Below are 23,589 nucleotides of genomic sequence, written 5' to 3' on the forward strand. Positions count from 1 at the left end.
ACTCGATCACTGATTTTTTTTTTGTTTTTGTTTTGTTTTTTTTTTTTTTTTTTTTTTTTTTTTTTTTTGTGTTTTTTTTTTGCGATTGATAATTTTGGGGGCCCCAAAACGCTTTTTTTTAGTGATGTTTTCGTGTGCATGACTAATTTTGAGGGCCCCATAGAGCCCTTATTCTTAGTAAATTTCCAACAAGGAACCAGAATTATTATATGAAGCATTTTGTTCACGACTCACAGTAAAGCTCGTTGGAATTACAGCCAGAAGGTACTCGGTTCGACCCCTGTATTGGGAATATAATGACTCATACCTGTGAACAAGAAAATAAATCAGTGTTAAATTAGGTTCAATTTTACCTAACAGACAGTTCGCAGTATAGGTAGAGGGGGGAGGACCACGGGAGACGGCCAGATCAAGGTGACCCGGTTCCGGCAGCTCTCACAAGAGGCTCAGAACCGTCTCCGAACCGAAATCATGGCCGTGCATGATCGGACCATCGAGATATTCAAGTCCGTGCCGAGTAAACTAATGCTGGTGACAAGGTAGGTCCGGGAATGTTCATACGATTAATAATATTGGTTTCCACAGAGAAAGACTACCGTCTCTTCTCGATCGCCATTGGGCAGCGGTACATTGCCAAGGACCCACACGACCCCGCGGAACTATTCGATATCTACAAGATCCTGTTCTCGCCCAGGACCACGGAAGACGGCCAGACCAAGGTGACCCGGTTCCGGCAGCTCTCGCAAGAGGCTCAGAACCGTCTCCGAAACGAAATCATGGCCGTGCATGATCGGACCATCGAGATATTCAAGTCCGTGCCGAGTAAACTAATGCTGGTGACAAGGTAGGTCCGGGAACACGGGGCAAAACGGTACCCCACCCTTTTTAGGAGCTCTCTTGGATGAACTAGTTTTTACTTTCTCAACTTGGTGTAATAATAATAATAATAGTGCTTATTTATACTGCTCGCATAGGACTGAAATGTCCCTTTACTCCAGCAGTAGGCTAATACTATTATTGTGGTCGAATTCTCAAATTATATTGAGGATAAAATTCCATACCTCGGCTGGGGCCTCTACGGGGTCCCAATAGGCCTGATTAACACCAAAAGCTAATGAGCAAATGGTCTTTAAAGTGTTGGGAGTTGAACTCACACTCTCTTACATACCAAGAAAGCAGTGAACCACAGAGCTACCAAGATTCTCAAGGCAGGTGTGAATATTTTATTTTTAGTGGACCAAGTTCTTGACTTATTCCATTGAAAATATTTTTGTTATTTTTGACTTATTTTGGTACACACACTCCAAAACAATTCAGAAGGGAAAGCAGTGAACCACAGAGCTACCAAGATTCTCAAGGCAGGTGTGAATATTTTATTTTTGGTGGACCAAGTTCTTGACTTATTCCATTGAAAATATTTTTGTTATTTTTGACTTATTTTGGTACACACACTCCAAAACAATTCAGAAGGGATTTTTAAGGTTCTTTTTTTCCACCTGTTGAAAACCATGAGTTCTTATTTCCACTTCTTGGTCTTTTAAAATATTTTTTTTTTCCAGTGTGCAGCTTTGCTTACTGCAATGGGACTCAAATGTATTCAGGGGGATGGAGAAGCGGAGGCATATTGTGCTCTTCTCAATCAAGCTGGGGTAAGTTAGTAATTAACATTTCTTTCTTACCACCTTGTATGCTCCATAAAAAATGTATGTCCATGCTCCATTTTTTTTTTTTTTTTTTTCTTTTGGGGTAAATTAGGTTGGAAACCAGAAAGGAAATAGTTCTAATTTCAGTAACGATCTACAAAATAAATAGATGTTTCATATTTGGTTGTTGAGTGTGCTTCTAATGAATGATATAACTTGTATCACCCAGATTATGTATCTAGGGTTTCTAGTTCTAGAGAGTTTTTAAAACTGCAGACAAATGAAAAATAAACATCAACAACATATTTATTAGGTTTCTGCTTATAGTAAATAGTAGAATGTAAGAAAACCATTTATTTCTTATAAATCTTTTTCGTATGTGTAAAAGTGTAACATTGTTCTTTTGGGGTAAATTAGGTTGGAAACCAGAAAGGAAATAGTTCTAATTTCAGTAACGATCTACAAAATAAATAGATGTTTAATAAGCAAGCTACGATGAATGACTAGTTATTGGAGAGATTTTGCACTTTTTGTTAGAAAAAAATGGAAGTTCTGCAATCTGCAATGCGCATACCAAAGAGAAATGAGGTGTTTTGAAAAAAGAACCGTTTACATTTCAAAGAGCGGGAGTTTGAAAATTCAACATTGAAGTAGGTAGTTTTTTTTGGCCGTTTTTCTTGAAACAAGCTATTTTGTACGTTTATTATTCAAAGTTCCTTTCTCTTCTGATTTCAGCTTGTGGATGGAGTAGTGACCCAAGATAGTGACGTTTTCCTCTACGGAGCAGTCAAGGTAACTTTTGTAGCTTTTATTCGAACTTTTCTTGGTATGAACCAATGTATGTAGGAGGTTCTCATTAATATTATTCAAGAGGTTTTATATTGGAAACTGTAACTGTCAAGGTCTTATTTTTTCCGAAAGCAAAGAGAGAAGGAAGACAGGATAAGCAAAAGCCAACCGTTCCAAGAACGAACCTTAAACCTTGTCTGTTTGGGACGAAAGCCACCCGGGCGGGATTCAAACTCATAATCGAATTAATATTTAACTCATTAACTGATATCTGTTTCCACACAGGTGTATCGTCATTTCAACACGAGTTGTGCTGGGGGAGGCAGTGTAGACACGTATCATATGGATGAGATACGATCTCGCTTGGGACTGGGTAGGAACGTGCTCATAACGTTCTCTATTCATATTAACTGATGTATGTATCTATTTGCACACAGGTGTATCGTCATTTCAACACTAGTTGGGCTGGGGGTGGCAGTGTAGACACGTATCGTATGGACAAGATACAATCTCGCTTGGGACTGGGTAGGAACGTGCTCATAACGTTCTCTATTCATATTAACTTATGTATCTATTTGCACACAGGTGTATCGTCATTTCAACACGAGTTGTGCTGGGGGAGGCAGTGTAGACACGTATCATATGGATGAGATACAATCTCGCTTGGGACTGGGTAGGAACAAGCTCATAGCATTATCGTTACTGTGTGGGTGTGATTATAACAAGGGTGTGAGTGGCGTCGGTAAGGAGTCGGCTCTCAAGTTCTTTCAGTCTCTGCATGATGGAGACATATTGGACAGGTAAGGCATTGTTTTTTCCTAGATTTCTTAACCCTATAATGCCCAAGACTAGAAATATCTAACAAAAAAATTATTTTGTTGCTGATTCTAACTTATGTTGATCCCTTGAGTACGATAGGATGATCAAGAAAACAAAGAGAAAATTTTCATTTTGATAAATATAAAAATAGGGCTGATTTTCAATCTGAGATAGAGCATTTTTTTCTTCTGATGCCACTAACAATAAAAACAAAAAATGTAGTATTTTATACAAAATTAGAATGGGTTGGCATTTATTTTTGTATTCATCTTTCAATTTGGGGATATGAAACCTTCATAGGTATAAATATATGTAATGTTTATGTACAAATAAGAAAGGGTTTTACTATGGGTACATTGCAGATGGACCAGACCCAAAGATAAAATTGGATTATGCCAACAATCAACAACTAAACAAATTCAGTATGGTTGAGCATTGGTAATCAGTGTATTCCTTTGTCTAATCTGTAGTGCTTACTTTATATTAGGTATTAGGTATGCCTGAGAGAAATTTTGATCAGGGAGGTTATGAAAAAAATACTTTAACTCAGAACTTTTGTCTCTCCTTTTTTAAAACAAAGGTGTCTGGATAACAAAACAAAATAGTACTGTCATGAAGTCATGAGTCATAACATTAGAAAAAATTAAAACATTAAAAAGAAAGAAGATGCAATATGTTAAATTGGATGGTAATAATTTGAAAAAAAAAAAAAAACTTCCAGAATGATACTACTACCTAGTGTTGCTGTAAAAACTTGGGCATTGTTTTATTATGAGAAAAGATTGATACCCAACAGATTTTAACAAAAACATTCAGATTAGATACATTTTTTAACCTATTGATGAAATCAAAGGACCTAAGTCAACCAAGGTTATTTTAACGATTCTATTGCATTTCTATACAAGTGTGAATATTGGGCACTGAGAAACTCAAGACCAGAGAGGTTTTGTTTCAAAACCCTTGTTTTGTCTGGATAACAAAACAAAATAGTACTGTCATAAGTCATAACATTAGAAAAAATTAAAACATTAAAAAGACAGAAGATGCAATATGTTAAATTGGATGGTAATAATATGAAAAAAAAAAACTTCCAGAATGATACTACTACCCAGTGTTGCTGTAAAAACTTGGGCATTGTTTTATTATGAGAAAAGATTGTTACCCAACAGATTTTAACAAAAAAATTCAGATTAGATACATTTTTTTAACCTATTGAAATCAAAGGACCCAAGGTTATTTTAATGATTCTATTGCATTTCTATACAAGTGTGAATATTGGGCACTGAGAAACTCAAGACCAGAGAGGTTTTGTTTCAAAACCCTTGTTTTGTTATAATACACATGAGATATTTTTTTGGAACTTAAAAAGCAAGTTTCTTCATTAGCAAATACAATGGCTGATCAACTTCAAACCCATGCAAGTTGTTAGGATCCCCTTGTAACCTCATCAGTAAACCCCCAAATGAAACATATTGAGAAAAGATTGTTACCCAACAGTTTTTAACAAAAACATTCAGATTAGATACATTTTTTAACCTATTGAAATCAAAGGACCCAAGGTTATTTTAATGATTCTATTGTATTTCTATACAAGAGTGAATATTGGGCACTGAGAAACTCAAGACCAGAGAGGTTTTGTTTCAAAACCCTTGTTTTGTTTTATTACACATAAGATGTTTTTTTGGAACTTAAAAAGCAAGTTTCTTCATTAACAAATACAATGGCTGATCAACTTCAAACCCATGCAAGTTGTTAGGATCCCCTTGTAACCTCATCAGTAAACCCCCAAATGAAACATATGCTGCTAATTTGTTCTTGGCCACTTCCTTTGTAAAGTCATCCCCATCTATCCTATAGATTTTCCCAAACATAACATATTCGAAACTACTCATTCTAGGGGATTCTTCGAGAGGATTCCATTCACCGGAATATAGCAACAATACATAACGTACAGTACAATAGAATATTGGGAGTTTCGACATATATTATCCACTAATAACAAGTAGTAGCAGCAGCAGCAGCCATACATAACGTACAATAAAATATTGAAAATATCGATAGCTCCACTAGTAAAACCATTTTCACCATTTGTAGCACCAAAAATTCTTCCTTCTATTCTTCAAACATTTTACTCGTATACAGGTGTTTTGGGAGGTATTTAGAAATTAGGAAGCAGGAGGTTGAAACGGGAAAGAAGAGAATATAAAGACAAAGGGAATTAGGGAGGGATGAAGGAGAAATAGACACACTCATACACGAGTAATTTTGCTTGGGTAAATATTACCTCCCTCTTCCTCAAATGAAATTATGATTCAAGTTAGCATGAAGAAAGATCAAGTAGGGAAAAAAATTATAGATAGAGAGTCATGGAAGGAATGAAAGAGAAGGGATCAAGGAGGGAGATTCAAGTGAATATGAGGGAAGAAGGGAGGAAAAAAGGGAGAGAAGAGAAAAGGGAGAGCAAACATGAAAATTATAGAACGTGTCTTTTGGTCCGCTAGGTTTTAGCGAATCAGTGAGTGTGGTTCTTGATTTGAATTAGTGGAGATGTCTGAACTCCCAATTGATTTGACCAATAGGTGTGAACAATCGAAACCTCATACATTTATGTGACTCGTCCCGTTTTTTCGTCACTTCTAAATTCTAATGGAAAGAGCGAATTTGGTTTTGCAAAATTTTCAATCTGTAAAGCTTAGAACTCTCATCGTTCAATCAATAAATGACACAATATATCTGCGTACAGGAAAAAAAAAACTGAAAGCAGATTTGAAATCAGCAGAAAAAACCCATAAGATAGAGCCTACACAGTCTCTGTTACAAAAAAAGTTCTTTTTTGTTGACCACTGAAATTAAGGTACCTAGAATAAATTAGGTTAATTACGTTCTTTTTTTCTGACTCTTTTGTCCGGTCAACATTAAACAAATGAGAAAGAGAGGGAGAGAAAGAAAGAGGAGAGAGAATGAAAAAGAACAAGGTATGAGGGGGAGAAGGAGAAGAAAGAAAGTAAAAAGGAGAGGGGAAGGAGAAGAAAATGAAAATAGAAACACAAATTGAACAGCAGGAGGGATGTGCAATTTCGAAGCTTTTTTTAAACAAATTTGAACACATAAAGGAAATTTTCTGAGACTATCATTCTAAATTACTGAAGTAAATTATGTACCTATACTCGTATTTACATACGAGTATCTGATTCTATATGTTAAATCTTAACAAAGTTTCCACTAGATCATCAGAATTTGTTGGTCGATCTTATTATAAAACTAACCAATAGCTACTCTTTCCGCCACTGAGTTCACTGGCACTCAATGAGCTACTCCCCCTCCAAATTAGATAGAAGATTCAGGTATTTCATATCGGAGTAGTAACCAATAACTACTCTTTCCGCCACTGAGTTCACTGGCACTCAATGAGCTACTCCCCCTCCAAATTAGATAGAAGATTCAGGTATTTCATATCGGAGATACACTCAGGTAAGAGAGGGGGGATTTGGTATCTGAGCACTGAGCACCTAACCTATCTGCTAGCTGGTCTGAGGAACTGGAGGAGAATTGTAATATTAGATGTTTGATGTAGTTTTAATTAAATGTATTATGTTTAGAGACATAGGAGTAGGTATAGAGGTGGTTTAGAGATAGGAGTAGAGAGGACAGGTACCTCGACGGAATGAATAGGGTGCGACAAAATCCAGAGTTCACTGATAACTGAGGTGATCCTTAAAGCTCTAACAGCACCAGCGCAGAGTCCACATTATCAAGAGGCGGTGTCGATCGACTTGGAATAAAGAACATTTCTACCTACGATCGACACAGGCTAACACACGTCCACACTATGAACTTATTTTTCACACCACCTATGGTAAAATCCTTTGATTTTACCCACTTTATAAGGGTTCCAGGTGGTGATATCGATCGACTAAACACTACTTTGACTTTACAAGAGAAAGAACTAGGTAAGTACGAAAGGTACAAAATAAAATACTCCAACCCAGGATAGATCCTGTATCCTTCCTACTAACAGAAATGCATCCATCAGAATTATTACTATTTATTTTTTCTTACTTTTTTTTTCTGAAATCACATATGAAAATAATAATGAGATCTGAAAGTCTGTTGAGGTTAATGGTTAATACCCTTGGATCCTGGAACCAATCGAAAACTCTATTATTAACTCTTGATTAATTTGTGTTTCCTTAATTAAATTAAATTGGGACTAAGGAACTAATCAATCTCACATGATGAGGGAGCTACACTTCTCAGCAGTTTTTCCTTTGAACTTCCTCTTCCCCTTCTTTCCCCCTCCTCTCCTTTCCCCCTCCCCCTTTTCCCCTTCCTCAGTATTTTTCATTATTAAATTCTCCTACATAAACCCCTACCCGTATTAAAGGCATATTTACTTGACCTTTGCTTAAAAATGTCCTAAGCAGATTCTCCTAGGATCTAGCTGACCCGTGGGAGAGAAAGAGTCAACCCTAGTTGTCAAACTTGAACCCAATGTCTATGGCCGTTCCGTTGGATTGACAAAGGCCGGCCGGGTCCAAAAATTTCATAATAATTAAAGCTAGTTACATACGTGTGTACGAATATCTAATGATAATTCAATGATTGCTAGCATAAGTTCTCATAACAGATTAATTTTCACTCTTTAACGTTTAACAGACCTAATTGATGTGTTGAATATCATAACACAGAGAGCACACCTGTATACAGGGTGGTCATAAATATTTTAGCTAAATATCCTTTAGGGATGAGCTACTCATTTCTCGGCAAAGTCACAACTTTGGGAGCAGAGTTTTGTTTTTGGACAGACTGAGTTTGTCCAAATACCCCTTCCCCAAGTATTAGGTTCACAGAGCTCTTATTTGATAGCATTTTTAGACTGCGTAGGTACATGAAAAACAACCCAATTTAAGTACGGAATTATGGACATAAAAAAAGCCCACATTATTTTTACGACATTAATATTTTTACATAAAATACCATGTAGGCTTCTCCTCTACCAATAGTCCTGTGTCTCTTTAGAGGAATTATTTTACGAGTGCTCTACAAGAGACGGATTTTAAGTACTTTTTATACAGCCTAAACCTGAAGCCTTGATGCAATAGGATGGCATAACCCCTGATGGGATTCTGGAGTCTTCTTCTGAGGCGTTCAGGCAGATATTGATTGAATTTTGGAGAATAAACGACCTTTAAATTCCTCCCAGAAGGTTATATAGTCTTAGGGAGGTTCTATATTATTGTACGCCTATACTTTAGGTTTAGTTACCATCATTTGACTATAACCACGTGCTAGAAGTATAATAATAATATGTGATTGCGCCCTAGGAATTGAAACCAAATCACCTATGTTGGTATCCATAATGGGTATTTTAGATGAGTTTTCTCTAATGTATATAAGTACCTATTTTAATATTTTTATATGATTATTCTGATCAAAACTATCGAATACACCTACCTACCAATCATTTCAATATTAGGAACAAGGGATGGAAACTTGGAATGATATAGTAGGTTTCTATTTCCAAATCTCATAAAGATAGAAACAAACCAACGTTGATATAGAAGGAAACTTATAATCGATTTCGAAGAAAAGATTGGAAGATCAGTAATCAAAAATTCGATATCCATCTTGTCTCATTTCAAATCAAAAATTTCTAATCAGATCAAATATCTCATAATCAAAGAAGATCCCAAGATCCAAGGATCCAGGGTAAAAAGTGGTTCTTCCCATAACCCAAAATGATAATAAGAAATGTTTATTTATTCATTCCATTTCTTTTTATTGGTTAGGAGAGAGGTACCTTAGGTTGGTAGAGAGATGTAGATGGCACTCAGGGAAGATCTTACTGTGGTGGGTATGTATATGATTTGTTGACCATAGTACTTGTAAAAGTTAGTATTCTACCAGATTCTATCCATAGATGTATTCTACTGAAGATGATGAACATTTGAGCATCACTGAAAGTGACAGTCGAACTAATGAATCCGAACCCTGGATTATGAGACTAGAAACCAGTGCTGGGTTACGAGAAGCCTTCGTTGTATCTACAGTCAAGAACCGAATGGATTTCGTTCGTTAGCCAAATACCTTCCGAAAATCATGACGTTTGGTAACACACGTCACCAAAAAAGTGCAATTTCGAACCTTTTTTTCAACAAATTGGAACACATAAAGGAAATTTTCTGAGACTATCATTATAAACTACTGAAGTAAATTATGTATACTCGTATTTAAATATCTGATTCTATATGTTAAATCTTAACAAAGTTTCCACTAGATCATCAGAATTTGTTGGTCGATCTTATTATAAAACTAACCAATAGATTTAATCTCACAAACCCCCACTAGCACCATAATAAGTACCGGGTAGTCCGGGTACCCATACCTAGATTGATGTGTACCATTACTACTGAGTTTTAAACAGTACCACTTTTGAAAATATTCAGTACTTCAGTAAGTACCTACCTTGAGGTCAAAATTCAGCAATTTTTTGGACTGTACTGCACTGATAAGCCGTCCAAATTCAAAATTTACTTTTGTCTCGCGGACCCCCACAGGGGTTTTTGGACTGTACTGCACTGATAAGCCGTCCAAATTCAAAATTTACTTTTGTCTCGCGGACCCCCACAGGGGTACGCGTACCCCCGGTTGAGAATCACTGTATCTATCTTATTGTGTACTATGCTCCCAAGTATATTGGTACATCGTTTAATTAATGAGAAAGGAATTAATGCTGGGTGGACAAGATTGCTGCAGATTAAGCTGGTATAATCTCTCCCTGGACTTAATTAAACACAATTAGATGGTAGGTTAAGTATCTAACTGTCGTGGCGATGTTAATAGGTACTCTTGATGCGTGTAACAATAGACGTTGAAAATTAGTGAGCGCGCTGTGTGCCCTTGCGTGATGGTTCCTCTTTCTCTCAGTTGATGGTAAGACGTTGAAAATTAGTGAGCGCGCTGTGTGCCCTTGCGTGATGGTTCCTCTTTCTCTCAGTTGATGGTAGTGAATAGTATGTACCTTGCTGTAGTGGCTTAGAAAATTATGAAATAAGGAATGTAAAGATACACTAAGTACTGCTTGCTGGGACTTGGCCTAGCGCATGGCTCAGATAAGGGAATTTCGAATAATATTGAGGGAATTTTTCAGGCTCTGCCTGGGATTTTTTGTGGCAGTCCCCGTAAGAGCATTGGATTGAATTTAGCTCTAGTTAATATTTCCCTGATTGTATTTATTTCTTGTTCATAATTTCCCTGATTGTATTTATTTCTTGTTCATAATTTCCCTGATTGTATTTATTTCTTGTTCATAATTTCCCTACCCGCACACGAAGCTTGTTCATAATAGTGTGGTAAATTTGGGCAGTTAAGGCTTTTCCTTTTCAGATTCCTTTTCCTAAAGGACTTACGAGTATTTCTCAAAGTAAAAAGGTTTATAATAGTTATGTACAGATATCTCCATTTACTTATTACTTATTAGTCTTATTACAGAAAATACTTATGGAATTATAGAACACATTGCAGTGGACAATTTAAGGAACTGAGGAGGAAGAGAGAGAGAGAAGATGGGGAAAGGGAGAGCGTGCTTTATCTTCACCTCAGAAGGACGCAACGTATGCGAATATTATTAGATTTTTAATAATAATACTTTATTGTTGTTTTCTTTTTTTAATATTAAAATTATTACGAACCAGGTTCTGACCCTCTTCCCTTTCATTCTCCTACCCCCCTCCTACTACTCCTCCCCCTCCCCTCTTCCACCTCTCATCCTTCTGCACACAATCCTCCACATCCTCTTCTCTCCCCCTCTCTCCACACACAGCACACACATTTGCTACACACGTTTCCTCTCTCTCATTCCACTTCTACTTTCTTCCCCTCCTCCCGAAATAGAATATACTTAAGGAAAGAGGACAGGATAGGAGAAGACCAGCTGTTCCGAGATGTTTAGGATTTGAATATTAGGATAAAGTTCGCTTCGGCTGGGAAACTGGGAATGGAACCCACGGCCGACTTAGCACACACAAGTGACAGACGTGCTACTCTCCAAGCTAATTAGCCTGGGTGAATTTTTTTCCCAACACCTATTAAGTATACTTTCCAGTAGTCAAAGGGTATTGAAACCTCGCTCCAATCTTTTGTCTCAAATAGATTTTGTTCTCCATTGTTTGAAAATGGAATACCTGGAAATCTCGTTAAAAATGTCACCCCTAATATATTTCATAGCTCTCGCCTTGCGTTTTTATTGATGGTGTTTCTATTGCTGTCGATGGGGGTAAATACTTACTTACGATTTCTCAAATATGGTGGTGAATAAAACGCCGAAGCCCTTTCATAATCAGTTTAGCGTTGATAGGCATTAAAAGCTTGTTATCATGATCAAATATTTGTTCTATTCTGACGGAAAAGTGTACGAATTCCGCAAAAGTTGGTAGGTATTCACAAGATTGTTACTTTGCGGAGCACAACTTCTCCTACTTCCCCAAAATTTTCATCAGTCAGTTTAAACACTACTCCCAAAGTACCCAGCACCTGAGAACTATGTCTAGCTGATGAGTTCTAACAAGAACGAAACGTGTCCTAGGCTGCTCGAAGATGTTATCTACACGCTACACCATCAAAAGATGTAAATGATGTACGAGTATCTATGAGATATTCAGGTCCATTCTAATTTGTGACACACCCTGTATATTCAGATTGGAACCATCATAAAAGCCAGGGCAAGGTTCATATAGTTTACGACTCCTAAAAATTGAAATTTATGGCCTGATGGCCCTCATGAAGGAGGTACATAGACACCTCTTGATTTTTTGCTCACACTGAAAAAAAAAACTAATAACCCTGAAAGTTTTTATTGGCCTGCACTCTCCGCAAGTCGAAATTGAAAATTATGCTATGGCTATCGACCAGGGTGCGGGTACCTGCCATGACTGAAGTACATATGTATGAGATTCTGCGGTACCCTCAGTAAGAATTTTAAGAAGTGAGAATAAGGAGATAGTGCTTAAAATAATTTACTGATTGTTTCTTAGTGCTTTTCAACTTGGAGAGGTGGGTATTTGGGTAGTCACAAAAGATCTAATCAGGTTGCAGTGACATAGGGCGTTCATTATAGCCGATGGCCCTACTCTTATACCAATACCAATTTGGGCTATTAAATACGCGAGAGAGAGAGAGAGGGGAGGAAGGGAGAGAGAGAGGATGGGCAAAAATCACATGTATTGTGTGTAGTATACAAGTCTGAAAATACCCACCTCATCCCTCTCTCTCTCTCTTCCCCTCGGTACCTTTCTCTGGCTATCTCTCATTCTCCCTCTCTCTCCTTCTCTCTTCCAAATCTAATATATTGGGGGTTTCCTTTCTTTCTCCTCACCCCTCTTTCTCTCTCACTCTCTCTTTCTTTCCCTCTCTCTTTCTTTCTCTCTCTACATGGATCGATGATAGGGCCGCCGACTAGCCGTCTCTCTCTCTCTCTCCCTTATTTTTCCCGCTAAGTGATTTCATAATAATTATATTTATGTTTATGTTTTATACATTTTATTGTATGTAATATACATTTATTTCATATAATAATAATAATATATGAAGGTGCTCTTCAGTTTATTGAGAGGACTTTGTGAGGACATCTGATAGTGCCAACAGGTAGTGTGGTAAATTTGGGCAGTTAAGGCTTTTCCTTTTCAGATTCCCTTTCCTAAAGGACTTACGAGTATTTCTCAAAGTAAAAAGGTTTATGTAGTTATGTACAGATATCTCCATTTACTTATTACTTATTAGTCTTATTACAGAAAATACTTATGAAATTATAGAACACAGTGGACAATTTAAGGAACTGAGGAGGAAGAGAGAGAGAGAGAAGATGGGGAAAGGGAGAGCGTGCTTTATCTTCACCTCAGAAGGACGCAACGTATGCGAATATTATTAGATTTTTAAATACAGAAGGACAGAATTACCTAGCAGCCTGGTAACACTTTGATTCTATTTCTACACCGCTTTATAGTTTTATACTAACAAAAAGCATCTCGATCGATATTCAGGCTAATTAATACATTTTAGAAAAAATAGACCACAGGTTTTGAAGTAAAACTAGGTGGGACAAATCACAATGCTTCGACAGTTACTTGGGAGGCTTAGGTGTAATAATGGGCACAGAAGATAAATTTAATCCATTAAGGTTTGTTTAACCTAAAAAAATTAACCACGGTTGTACAAAAATACATAATATTACGATTTTTCTATATTACGATCAATAAATAAATCTTCTTCTAATCAATACATAAATACGAATACTAAAAAATCTGGTGGAAAGATTTCAGACACTTCTATTTGCTTTGGAATTTTCATACTAGTCTTACCTCAGGCCCACTCTGAAGCTTATGTGTAGGGGTAACCAGACCTAAAAGTCGGGTTAAGCTTATACGAATCTACAAACACTACCCTTCCTTTTGTTTGTTTCAAGTCCGTTGATCTATAACACTGTGATAATAATTCTTTTTGAAGTTTAGCCCAAGCCTCAAAAATAGGTCGACTACTCTATGTATAGGTATCCTAGGGAGGTCAATGACCTAGCTTCTAATAGTAGTATATCTAGGGGTCTTTATCCTCCTAATACGGATATATCTAGGGGTCTTCATTCTTCTAATACGAGTATATCAAGGGGTCTTTCTTCTCCTCATACGCGTAAATCTAGGGGTCTTTGTAACATCAGGTCTACAAATAATACGAAAGATGGTCATCAAGAAGTTAGTCTTTATCACAGGTCATCTTTGTTTGTTTCAGGTCCGTTGATCTATAACACTGTGATAATAATTCTTTTTGAAGTTTAGCCCAAGCCTCAAAAATAGGTCGACTACTCTATGTATAGGTACTAGAACCATTGTGATTTGTGAAACGATGTTCTAGAATTCTAAATAGTAGAATGTAGATGTAAAGCAGTTACTTGAGAGGCTTAGGTGTAATAATGGGCATAGAAGATAAATTTAATCCATTAAGGTTTGTTTAACCTAAAAAAATAAACCACGGTTGTACAAATAATACAAAAATACATAAATTATTACGATCTTTCTATATTACGAACGTAATATACATTCTTACGATCAATAAATAAATCTTCTTCTAATCAATATATAAATACGAATAGTAAAAAATCTGGTGGAAAGATTTCAGACACTTTTATTTGTTTTGGAATTTTCATACTATTCTTACCTCAGGCCCACTCTGAAGCTTAGGTGTAGGGGTAATCAGACCTAAAAGTCGGGTTAAGCTTATACGAATCTACAAACACTACCCTTCGTTATGTTTGTTTCAAGCCCGTTGATCTATAATACTGTGATAATAATTCTTTTTGAAGTTTAGCCCAAGCCTCAAAAATAAGTCGACTACTCTATGTATAGGTACTAGAACCATTGTGATTTGTGAAACGATGTTCTAGAATTCTAAATAGTAGAATGTAGATGTAAAGTTAAACATAGTTAATACATACATCACAGGGATTATGTCGGCGCTTAAAAAACAACACAGCCCAAGTACCATTTTGCAAGCCTATCAGAGAGAAGAAAAAAATCTTTTCTTGAAATTTTCAGAGTAAAATTGCTATAATATACCGAAGAGATAGAAGCATAAGGATTCTAAAGTTGACGCACCATCTTTTCTTGAAATTTTCAGAGTAAAATTGCTATAATATACCGAAGAGATAGAAGCATAAGGATTCTAAAGTTGACGCACCATAATAAATTAAAATAAAAGGATTCTAAAGATACGAACATCTCAAGTAATAATAATAATAATAATAATAATAAATGGTCGGTAGGTAATGTTGTTATCTAAAGCGCCAATGTGCAAGAGTTGTGCGGAAGACTAGTCAAGGAGATTTGTACGTATAGTGAACGAAATTTTGAGTGAACAAATACCAAATAGGTACCAACTACCTATACCTATTTAAAAGAAATTTTCATTTGGAAAAATTTACGATATTAGACGAACCGACATTTATACGAGTAAGCAGAAAAATATTAGCTATAAAAAAATGTAGAGTTTAGGTGGATTATCTTTTTCCAACCTCCCCGTTGGAGCGTCTTTTCCTTGAATCATGGAGGACGTGGTGGAAGCTGTGGACTCGGAAGAATAAGAAGAGGAATCACTCTGCATGTGAGACTTACGTATCTCTTCCTCTTCTAACTTCATGTGGTATTATTTAAAGTTCCTTTCTCTTCTGATTTCAGCTTGTGGATGGAGTAGTGACCCAAGATAGTGATGTTTTCCTGTACGGAGCGGTCAAGGTAACTTTTAATGTAGCTTTTATTTGAATTTACAGGGTTTATACGCGACCTGAAAAAACTGGAAAACCTGGAAAAGTCATGGAATCTGAAAATCGGTCAAAAAGTCATGGAAGATCGTGAAAATTTAAGGACAACCTGGAAAAGTCATGGAATTTGCCACCCGGTCAAAAATTAAAAATGGTCAAATTAAATATCAAGTTTTTCGGAAAACGGCCTGCGGCCCATTCCCCATCATATTCTTTGACGTTCTGTATATTGCATATTTTATTTAAATAAAGGGATAATCTTACTGATTTTCAAGTACCTCCGCCCCCTAATTTTCTGGAAAACTCATGGAAATTTTCTGGAATAGTTATGGAATTTCATTCCGGTAAAAGCGTATAAACCCTGATTTAAACTTTTCAAAGCCTGGGGTGAATTTATCCTAAACGGATAAGGTTCGTTCTCAGAACGGTATGCTTTGTTATATCCTCTCTTCGATTTCGGGATGATAAGACCTCCGTTGTCACAGTTCTCTCCATGAAACCTTTTGAGAGAGTGAAAAAGGAGTCAGAAATGTCAGTCTAAAATTTCATCTGTTATCTATTTCCACACAGGTGTATCGTCATTTCAACACTAGTTGTGCTGGGGGAGGCAGTGTAGACACGTATCATATGGATGAGATACAATCTCGCTTGGGACGGGGTAGGAACGTGCTCATAACGTTCTCTATCCATATTAACTATGTATCTATTTGCACACAGGTGTATCGTCATTTCAACACGAGTTGTGCTGGGGGAGGCAGTGTAGACACGTATCATATGGACGAGATACAATCTCGCTTGGGACTGGGTAGGAACAAGCTCATAGCGCTATCGTTGCTGTGTGGGTGTGATTATAACAAGGGTGTGAGTGGCGTCGGTAAGGAGTCGGCTCTCAAGTTCTTTCAGTCTGTGCATGATGGAGACATATTGGACAGGTAAGGCATTGTTTTTTCCTAGCTTTCTTTTAAGTGGCATCTGTGTTCCTCTTAACTCCGTACACAAAAAGCCCTAAAGGATGGGTTAAGCTACTACGAATTTATCTTTATTTTGTCATATCTTATATTGTCATTATTTAATTAATATAGCAGCATGTTCAACGTGTAGTCTCAAAAAAAAAAAAAACGTTTGGAGTATAAAATACTCGGAAATAAGTCACGTAAGTTAACCCAAGCATACAGTGGTATTAAAAGCTTTGTTGAATTTGCAGGATACAAAGCTGGCGTCAAAACACTCACATGGACAATATTGACGTGAAGAAAGACAAATCCATCTCACCGTAAGTTAACTCACCTTATTACATTGTCCAGATTGTCACCCATGCGGTTACTAACCGAGCGCAACGTTACTTGACTTTGGCAATTCAATGATCCATCGCGAATTGGTTTATATGAGTAAAACTAGGTAACTAGGTATGTTTTCCTTTCGGAATGGGACCGATTCCAATGGCGTGCCATCTTTTATTTCCTTTGGTTTAGTACAGACGCCACGCCATTTCAGTTTCCAAAAGGGAAAGGAAAACACACCCCTATGAATGCCTCTCCTAACACTTTTATCAACAAATATTTTTTTTTCTTCTTTTTTTTTATAATGTAAACAAGGTTTTATTTACATATTTATAAACTTTACCTGTGAAATATAAAGACCTTGTTTTTTTTTTATTATTATTTTTTTAAGAGGTTTGACAGAGGGAACTGCAACTGCTATGGTCTTATCGTCACGAAATCGAAGAGAGAAGGAAGACAGGATAGGAGAAAGCCAGCCGTTCCGAGAACGAACATCATCCCATCAGGATAAAATCCGCCCCGGGCAGGAATCGAACCCGCGGCCTAGCGCTTACAGACCTTGTTTAAACTGCGGGAGGAAACGGGCTTTACAGTCTCATTCTGGCAGGATAAACAAGCGTATATTCTATGCTTTTTCCTCTGTTCAACAGGGAATTGAAAAGTGAGCTTCAAATTAGAGCGAAGGCTCTACAGGATCCAGACTTCCCCTGTCGCGATCTTCTAGCTGAATTCCTGCAGAACGATCACAAGGAAGCGCCTCGAGTTAAATTCCAGTGGAGTAAACCGAACGTGAATCAATTCCTGGTGACCCAATTTAACACCTCGTAATCGCGACACATAGTATGTTGTTTTTCCTGAGTAAATCGGGAAAAAATTGCTAGAAGTTTAAGGTTCTCAGATAGTCAAATTGCAAGGTCCCCACCCAAATGCCCCCCAGGGTATCTAACTTTACCAGCATCGTGAAAATGTTCAGAAAGTGAAGTCCAAATCAGATTCAAGAGAGGGGAAATTTTCCTACGCATGATCTCCAGCTTTCTCTATGATGCTATTCGTTCAAAGGCAGTGTAGGGGAAAGTTTCCCTACCATTCTGATTTGGCTCCTCCTCTTTCTGAACTTCGACGCTGTTCCACCAAAGTTAGGTACCTGGGGTGGGCATTAGAGATGCGACTTTTGACTCATCTTTGGGATTGAATCCCAACTGAGCTTTCCAGCTTTCTCTACGATGCTATTCGTTCAAAGGCAGTGTAGGGGAAAGTTTCCCTACCATTCTGATTTGGCTCCTCCTCTTTCTGAACTTTGACGCTGTTCCACCAAAGTTAGGTACCTGGGGTGGGCATTAGAGATGCGACTTTTGACTCATCTTTGGGATTGAATCCCAACTGAGCTACTCAGTAAAAGGAACTACTCTTCTTTTTCAACTCGCTCTTTGACTCCCGACTCTTCTCTGATACTTTCTACGCAGGGCACATGCGCGGAATCGTCCAATTTGATCTTTGAATCCGGGCCTAAGGCAGGTGAAAAACAGAAAAGAAAAAGATAATAATAAGAGATTCAATTTGAATTCTTTTATTATTGGGTGGAAGTCCAAAATAGTACGTGTATTTTATTAATCCTTTATGAATAAAAAGAAAAACATCATCAGAAACACTATCAACAGAACGGCTGGCTTTCTACTATCCTATCCTCCTTCTCTGTTCAATTTCGGTACGATAAGACCTTAACAATTAGAGTTCCCTTTATCAAACCTCATTAAAAATAGTATTACAAGATCGAAAAAGCGTTTAGAATAAGAGTGAGAAGAGAATAAAGAACTTACTTATACCTTACATTTTCCTACCTTGGCGTGATTCTTGGGGTGGAAGTCCAAAATAGTACGTGTATTTTATTAATCCTTTATGAATAAAAAGAAAAACATCATCAGAAACACTATCAACACATTAGGGAACCCCTGCCCCATCCAGAGGGAATAAGTACCTACCTACCAGAGGGGTCATAAAAAAAGTTAAAAATTGTTTCCAAGGGCTGCCTGGAAGGGACGGACAAGAAACGCCGACCCCGTTTTATTAATATAGAAAAAGTCCAAAGTAATTAGGTACCATTTTTTTTTCTTTTTAATCAAATAGATACATGAAACTTTGTTTTGACTCTCTTTTTTACTGTGAGTAATTGATATTGACATGTTTACGTTCATTTGTACAGAAACTAGCTGACATCAAGCTAGCATGGGACTCAACGTACGCCCTGGAGAAAGTCCTCCCCCTTCTCACGCGATGGCATTTGACTCACACCGATTCTAGTTTGACTCCCGAGTTGATTCTCAACGCTAAAACTACACGCGGGATCAAAGGCTATGTGGTGAAATGGAGCGAGTTTGATGTGAACACGGAGGAACCCCAGGCGTTGTTTGAGGCGAAATATCCGGAGGTTGTGCGCGCGTTTTTGGAGACGAAGGCTAAAGGTGAGTTGACACAGTAATAGAATTCATGTGCTCATTATTATTTATTATTATTATCTTTTTTTTTTACTTTCTATTACTACAGTATAGCGGAGCTATACTAGTAATGAAAGTATTGCAATCGGTCCAAATTTTCAAAATCGGGAAATGGTCGGAAATATCCGTTTTGTTTTAAATTATTATTTTTTTTTTTTTCCTGTGACTTTTTTACTTTCCTTATCCTACAGGAAGGAAAGTAATGTAATGGGGTGAATTTCCTTATCCTACAGGAAGGAAAGTAATGTAAGGTTTGATAGGGGAACTGTAACTGTTTAGGTCTTATCGTCCCGAAAGTGAAGAGGGGAGACAGGATAGGAGAATGTCAGACATTCCGAGAACGACCCTTAGCTAAAATCCGGCCCGGGCGGGATTTGAACCCGTGACCTAGCGCTTACAACGCGGACGCGCTACCTTTCACGCTAACTAGGCTGGCGAACCTACGATTTCTAGATCCTGAAATAAATCGATTTGAGAAATACTATCATACCATCAACGAGTTTAAAGAATGTATTTAGATATTTGACGTCACGACTATTTTAACTTTATTCTTTATTTCTGCATTTCAGGCAAGAAGAAGGCAGTCACCAAGAAGAACAAAGAAAATGATCCCAACGAAATTCCGAAACCCAAAACCAAACGCGGCAAAGCTAAAACTAACAAAGACACTGATATTCTGCATGAAATCAACACAGATTATAATGCCGACTTTCCCAGTGAACAGAGTCATCAACATATTGAAAAGGACAAAAGCACTAACGAAAATCGAACCAAACCTGAGAAAACCAAGAAGGAAACACGAAAGAAAAACCCCAAAACAGAAAACACGAAAAAAAGAGCTGATAAATCTAAAAAGGAAAATAAAGGCGCTGTGGACATTCGAACATACTTCCAAACAGAAACAGCTCCAAATGGCATAGAAGACATTGACGAATCGATAAACCTATTGAATACCTCACTGAACTCTTTATCCATAAACACAAATAGGATCAATAGTCTATCAAACAGATATAAAGAAGCAAGTGACATTGAACATTTAGATAAAGAAGCAATTGACATTAAACATGACATGCATTCGATCATTATTGAAGACACCGACACACATAGAATGAAAAGAGATGTGCTGGATATATCCAATATTATTGGGGATGTCTCCATGAATGGAAGTCTCTCCAACAGAATCGCGGGAAAATCAGACAACCTATGGAAAACTAGTGATTATAGAAACGTAGATAACGTTGTTGGAGATACCTCTATGAATGAAAGTCTCCCAATAGACAAAGCAACCGCTAGGAAATTGGACAGAGTCCTACAGGAAACTAGAGAATATAGAAAAGAAGATGAGATTAGTAAGGGTGAAGATAAAGCCGAATCTGTCTATCTAATTGACGACGATGACATTTTGAACTACTCGTTCAATACAGCGTGTAAAATATTGAGCAAAGAACACAAACAGGATCGGAAAAAGGTAAAGAAACAACCTGTATTAGACGATTTTGATGAACTAGCAGACATCGGACTTACTAACGACCGAAGTGAGAATTTATCTAGTAAATGTTCGGAGAAAATTAGAAATCTCACTTTCTCAGATATAAGCATGACAAACGGCTCTAAAATAGACATATTTAATGTAGTAGCTGACGATTTAGCCTCAAATAAAACTAGAATGAACATTACCAATGAAATGGACGATAATTCCAGAACGAAACGCGACACAAATACTTGCAATATATTTACCAATTCCTACGTAATATTGGACGATTCGTTGGTAGAGAACAAGATAAATTTCAATGATTCATTGGTAGAAAACAAAATAAATTTCAGCCCTGAAAAGGAAAGAAACATTTCTGAAATCGAGCATAGTTCTCCCAATAAGAAACCTGAAACAACCAATTCTTCAAAAATGTGTGATATTTCCATAATTTCCAACGTAACAATTGACGATTCAGTAGTCCCAAACAAAATAGACATCACTGACATGAACGATTCTCCCAAGAAATTCGACAAATTAAACGATCCATCTCTGATCTTGCTGGATAGTTTCAACACAAAAACAATGGATTTCGCTGATTTCGAGTCACATCCCAACCAAAGTAAGGAAAGAATACATCACAATCAAAGCTTGGAAAGCATGAGTTTCACTGAAACCACACTAGGAAACTGTGCTTCGCCAATCGCAATGGAACAAAGTCCAAAGTTTTCCCAGGCGAATTTCAGCTATGAGAAATTTTCCGATTCTAAACTGAGTGATTGGAATACCTCAAGTCCTCTGGTGAGGCATAAACTTCCCCTTGTAAGTACCCCTAGGGAGGTCAACAACCTTGCTTCTAATAGTATTGTATCTAGGGGTCTTTATCCTCCTAATACGGATATATCTAGGGGTCTTCATTCTTCTAATACGAGTATATCAAGGGGTCTTTCTTCTCCTCATACGCGTAAATCTAGGGGTCTTTGTAACATCAGGTCTACAAATAATACGAAAGATGGTCATCAAGAAGTTAGTCTTTATCACAGGTCATCTAATAGGGGCTGTAGTAGTATTCCAACTCGTTTGAGTACACGGAAAGAGTATGATAGTTTTGACATAGATGATTTTGAGTGTGACGAAGGTGCTGAGGACCTGTCGGAGATTATTGAGAATATTGTTAGTCAAAAGTAGACAAACGTACAAGTTTGGAGATTCGGGAACTGGTCGTTCCAACTAGCGGTTAAATGTAGAATCAGAAAGAAGAGTTTTTTACGGGGTTTATAGTCACTGAGATAAGGTCATCTAATAGAGGCTGTAGTAGTATTCCAACTCGTTTGAGTACACGAAAAGAGTATGATAGTTTTGACATGGATGATTTTGAGTGTGACGAAGGTGCTGAGGACTTGTCAGAGATTATTGAGAATATTGTTAGTCAAAAGTAGACAAACGTACAAGTTTGACTGGAGATTCGGGAACTGGTCGTTCCAACTAGCGGTTAAATGTAGAATCAGAAAGAAGAGTTTTTTATGGGGTTTATAGTCACTGAGATTTTCAACTGGCAAGGTTTTTAATGACGAGGGTTTTTACCCTCTATTCTGCGACAGATTACCCGCCTACCCACATTTACTGATTGACCTCACCCGACCTGAGTGGGGCCAGCACGCAATTGACCATATGGTCATCCGTCTGGATACTAATCACGCGTAACGTTGCTTAACTTTAGTGACTGATTCGTTGGGAACTGGTGAATTCTACTTTAAGGTCATCCGAAAAAATGGAATGAATATGAAGTACTCTGTCATGATGATTATGTTGGGAATATTCAAGACTTTCAGATAAATACTGAAATAACATTACCTATGAATCTGCAATTGAAATGATAAAATTAATATGATGTGAATATTTTGCTAATTCTTAAATATTTTCTTAATACTGAAATAACATTACCTATGAATCTGCAATTGAAATGATAAAATTAATATGATGTGAATATTTTGCTAATTCTTAAATATTTTCCTTTGATCTCTATCGCTGTATTTTACTATTCTATTTAAAGAGTTGTTATTATAATTATTATTTTATTCCTTTTTTTTTAACCAATTTATTGAAATAAAAATCCTGATAATTATTTATTGACCCAATTTAACACCTCGTAATCGCGGCACATAGCATGTTGTTTTTCCTGAGTAAATCGGGAAAAAATTGCTAGAAGTTTAAGCTTCTCAGATAGTCAAATTGCAAGGTCCCCACCCAAATGCCCCCCAGGGTATCTAACTTTACCAGCATCGTGAAAATGTTCAGAAAGTGAAGTCCAAATCAGATTCAAGAGAGGGGAAATTTTCCTACGCATGATCTCCAGCTTTCTCTATGATGCTATTCGTTCAAAGGCAGTGTAGGGGAAAGTTTCCCTACCATTCTGATTTGGCTCCTCCTCTTTCTGAACTTCGACGCTGTTCCACCAAAGTTAGGTACCTGGGGTGGGCATTAGAGATGCGACTTTTGACTCATCTTTGGGATTGAATCCCAACTGAGCTACTCAGTAAAAGGAACTACTCTTTTTTTCAACTCGCTCTTTGACTCCGCAACTCTTCTCTGATACTTTCTACGCAGGGCACATGCGCGGAATCGTCCGATTTGATCTTTGAATCCGGGCCTAAGGCAGGTGAAAAACAGAAAAGAAAAAGATAATAATAAGAGATTCAATTGAATTCTTTTATTATTATCTTTTTCTTTCGTGAAATTTTTTTTGACGATTTTCTTTTTTACAATCTGAAAATCCATTTTTGATTTGCCA

The 23,589-nt window shown here is 37.1% G+C and overlaps 1 protein-coding gene and 1 long non-coding RNA gene across 2 annotated transcripts; one reads left to right on the forward strand and one right to left on the reverse strand.

Moving 5' to 3' along the window:
• Window positions 1-471: 471 nt before the first annotated feature.
• On the forward strand, window positions 472-22,072 carry LOC103510353. Its single transcript, XM_008475006.3, has 13 exons — window positions 472-517; window positions 586-836; window positions 1,560-1,649; window positions 2,379-2,435; window positions 3,018-3,232; window positions 8,852-8,960; window positions 9,172-9,321; window positions 15,473-15,529; window positions 16,273-16,487; window positions 16,760-16,828; window positions 17,486-17,639; window positions 19,036-19,294; window positions 19,897-22,072. Exons 1-13 carry the CDS (start codon window positions 472-474, stop codon window positions 21,984-21,986), a joined length of 3,762 nt encoding a protein of 1,253 aa, XP_008473228.1. The 3' UTR covers window positions 21,987-22,072.
• LOC113467920 lies at window positions 4,314-4,944 on the reverse strand. Its single transcript, XR_003391835.1, has 2 exons — window positions 4,788-4,944; window positions 4,314-4,460 (listed from the first exon to the last, which is right to left on the reverse strand). It is a non-coding gene; the product is annotated as an uncharacterized LOC113467920 (long non-coding RNA).
• Window positions 22,073-23,589: the final 1,517 nt, after the last annotated feature.

Source organism: Diaphorina citri, unplaced genomic scaffold, assembly GCF_000475195.1.
Source record: "Diaphorina citri unplaced genomic scaffold, Diaci psyllid genome assembly version 1.1 scaffold588, whole genome shotgun sequence".
NCBI lineage: Eukaryota > Metazoa > Arthropoda > Insecta > Hemiptera > Psyllidae > Diaphorina > Diaphorina citri.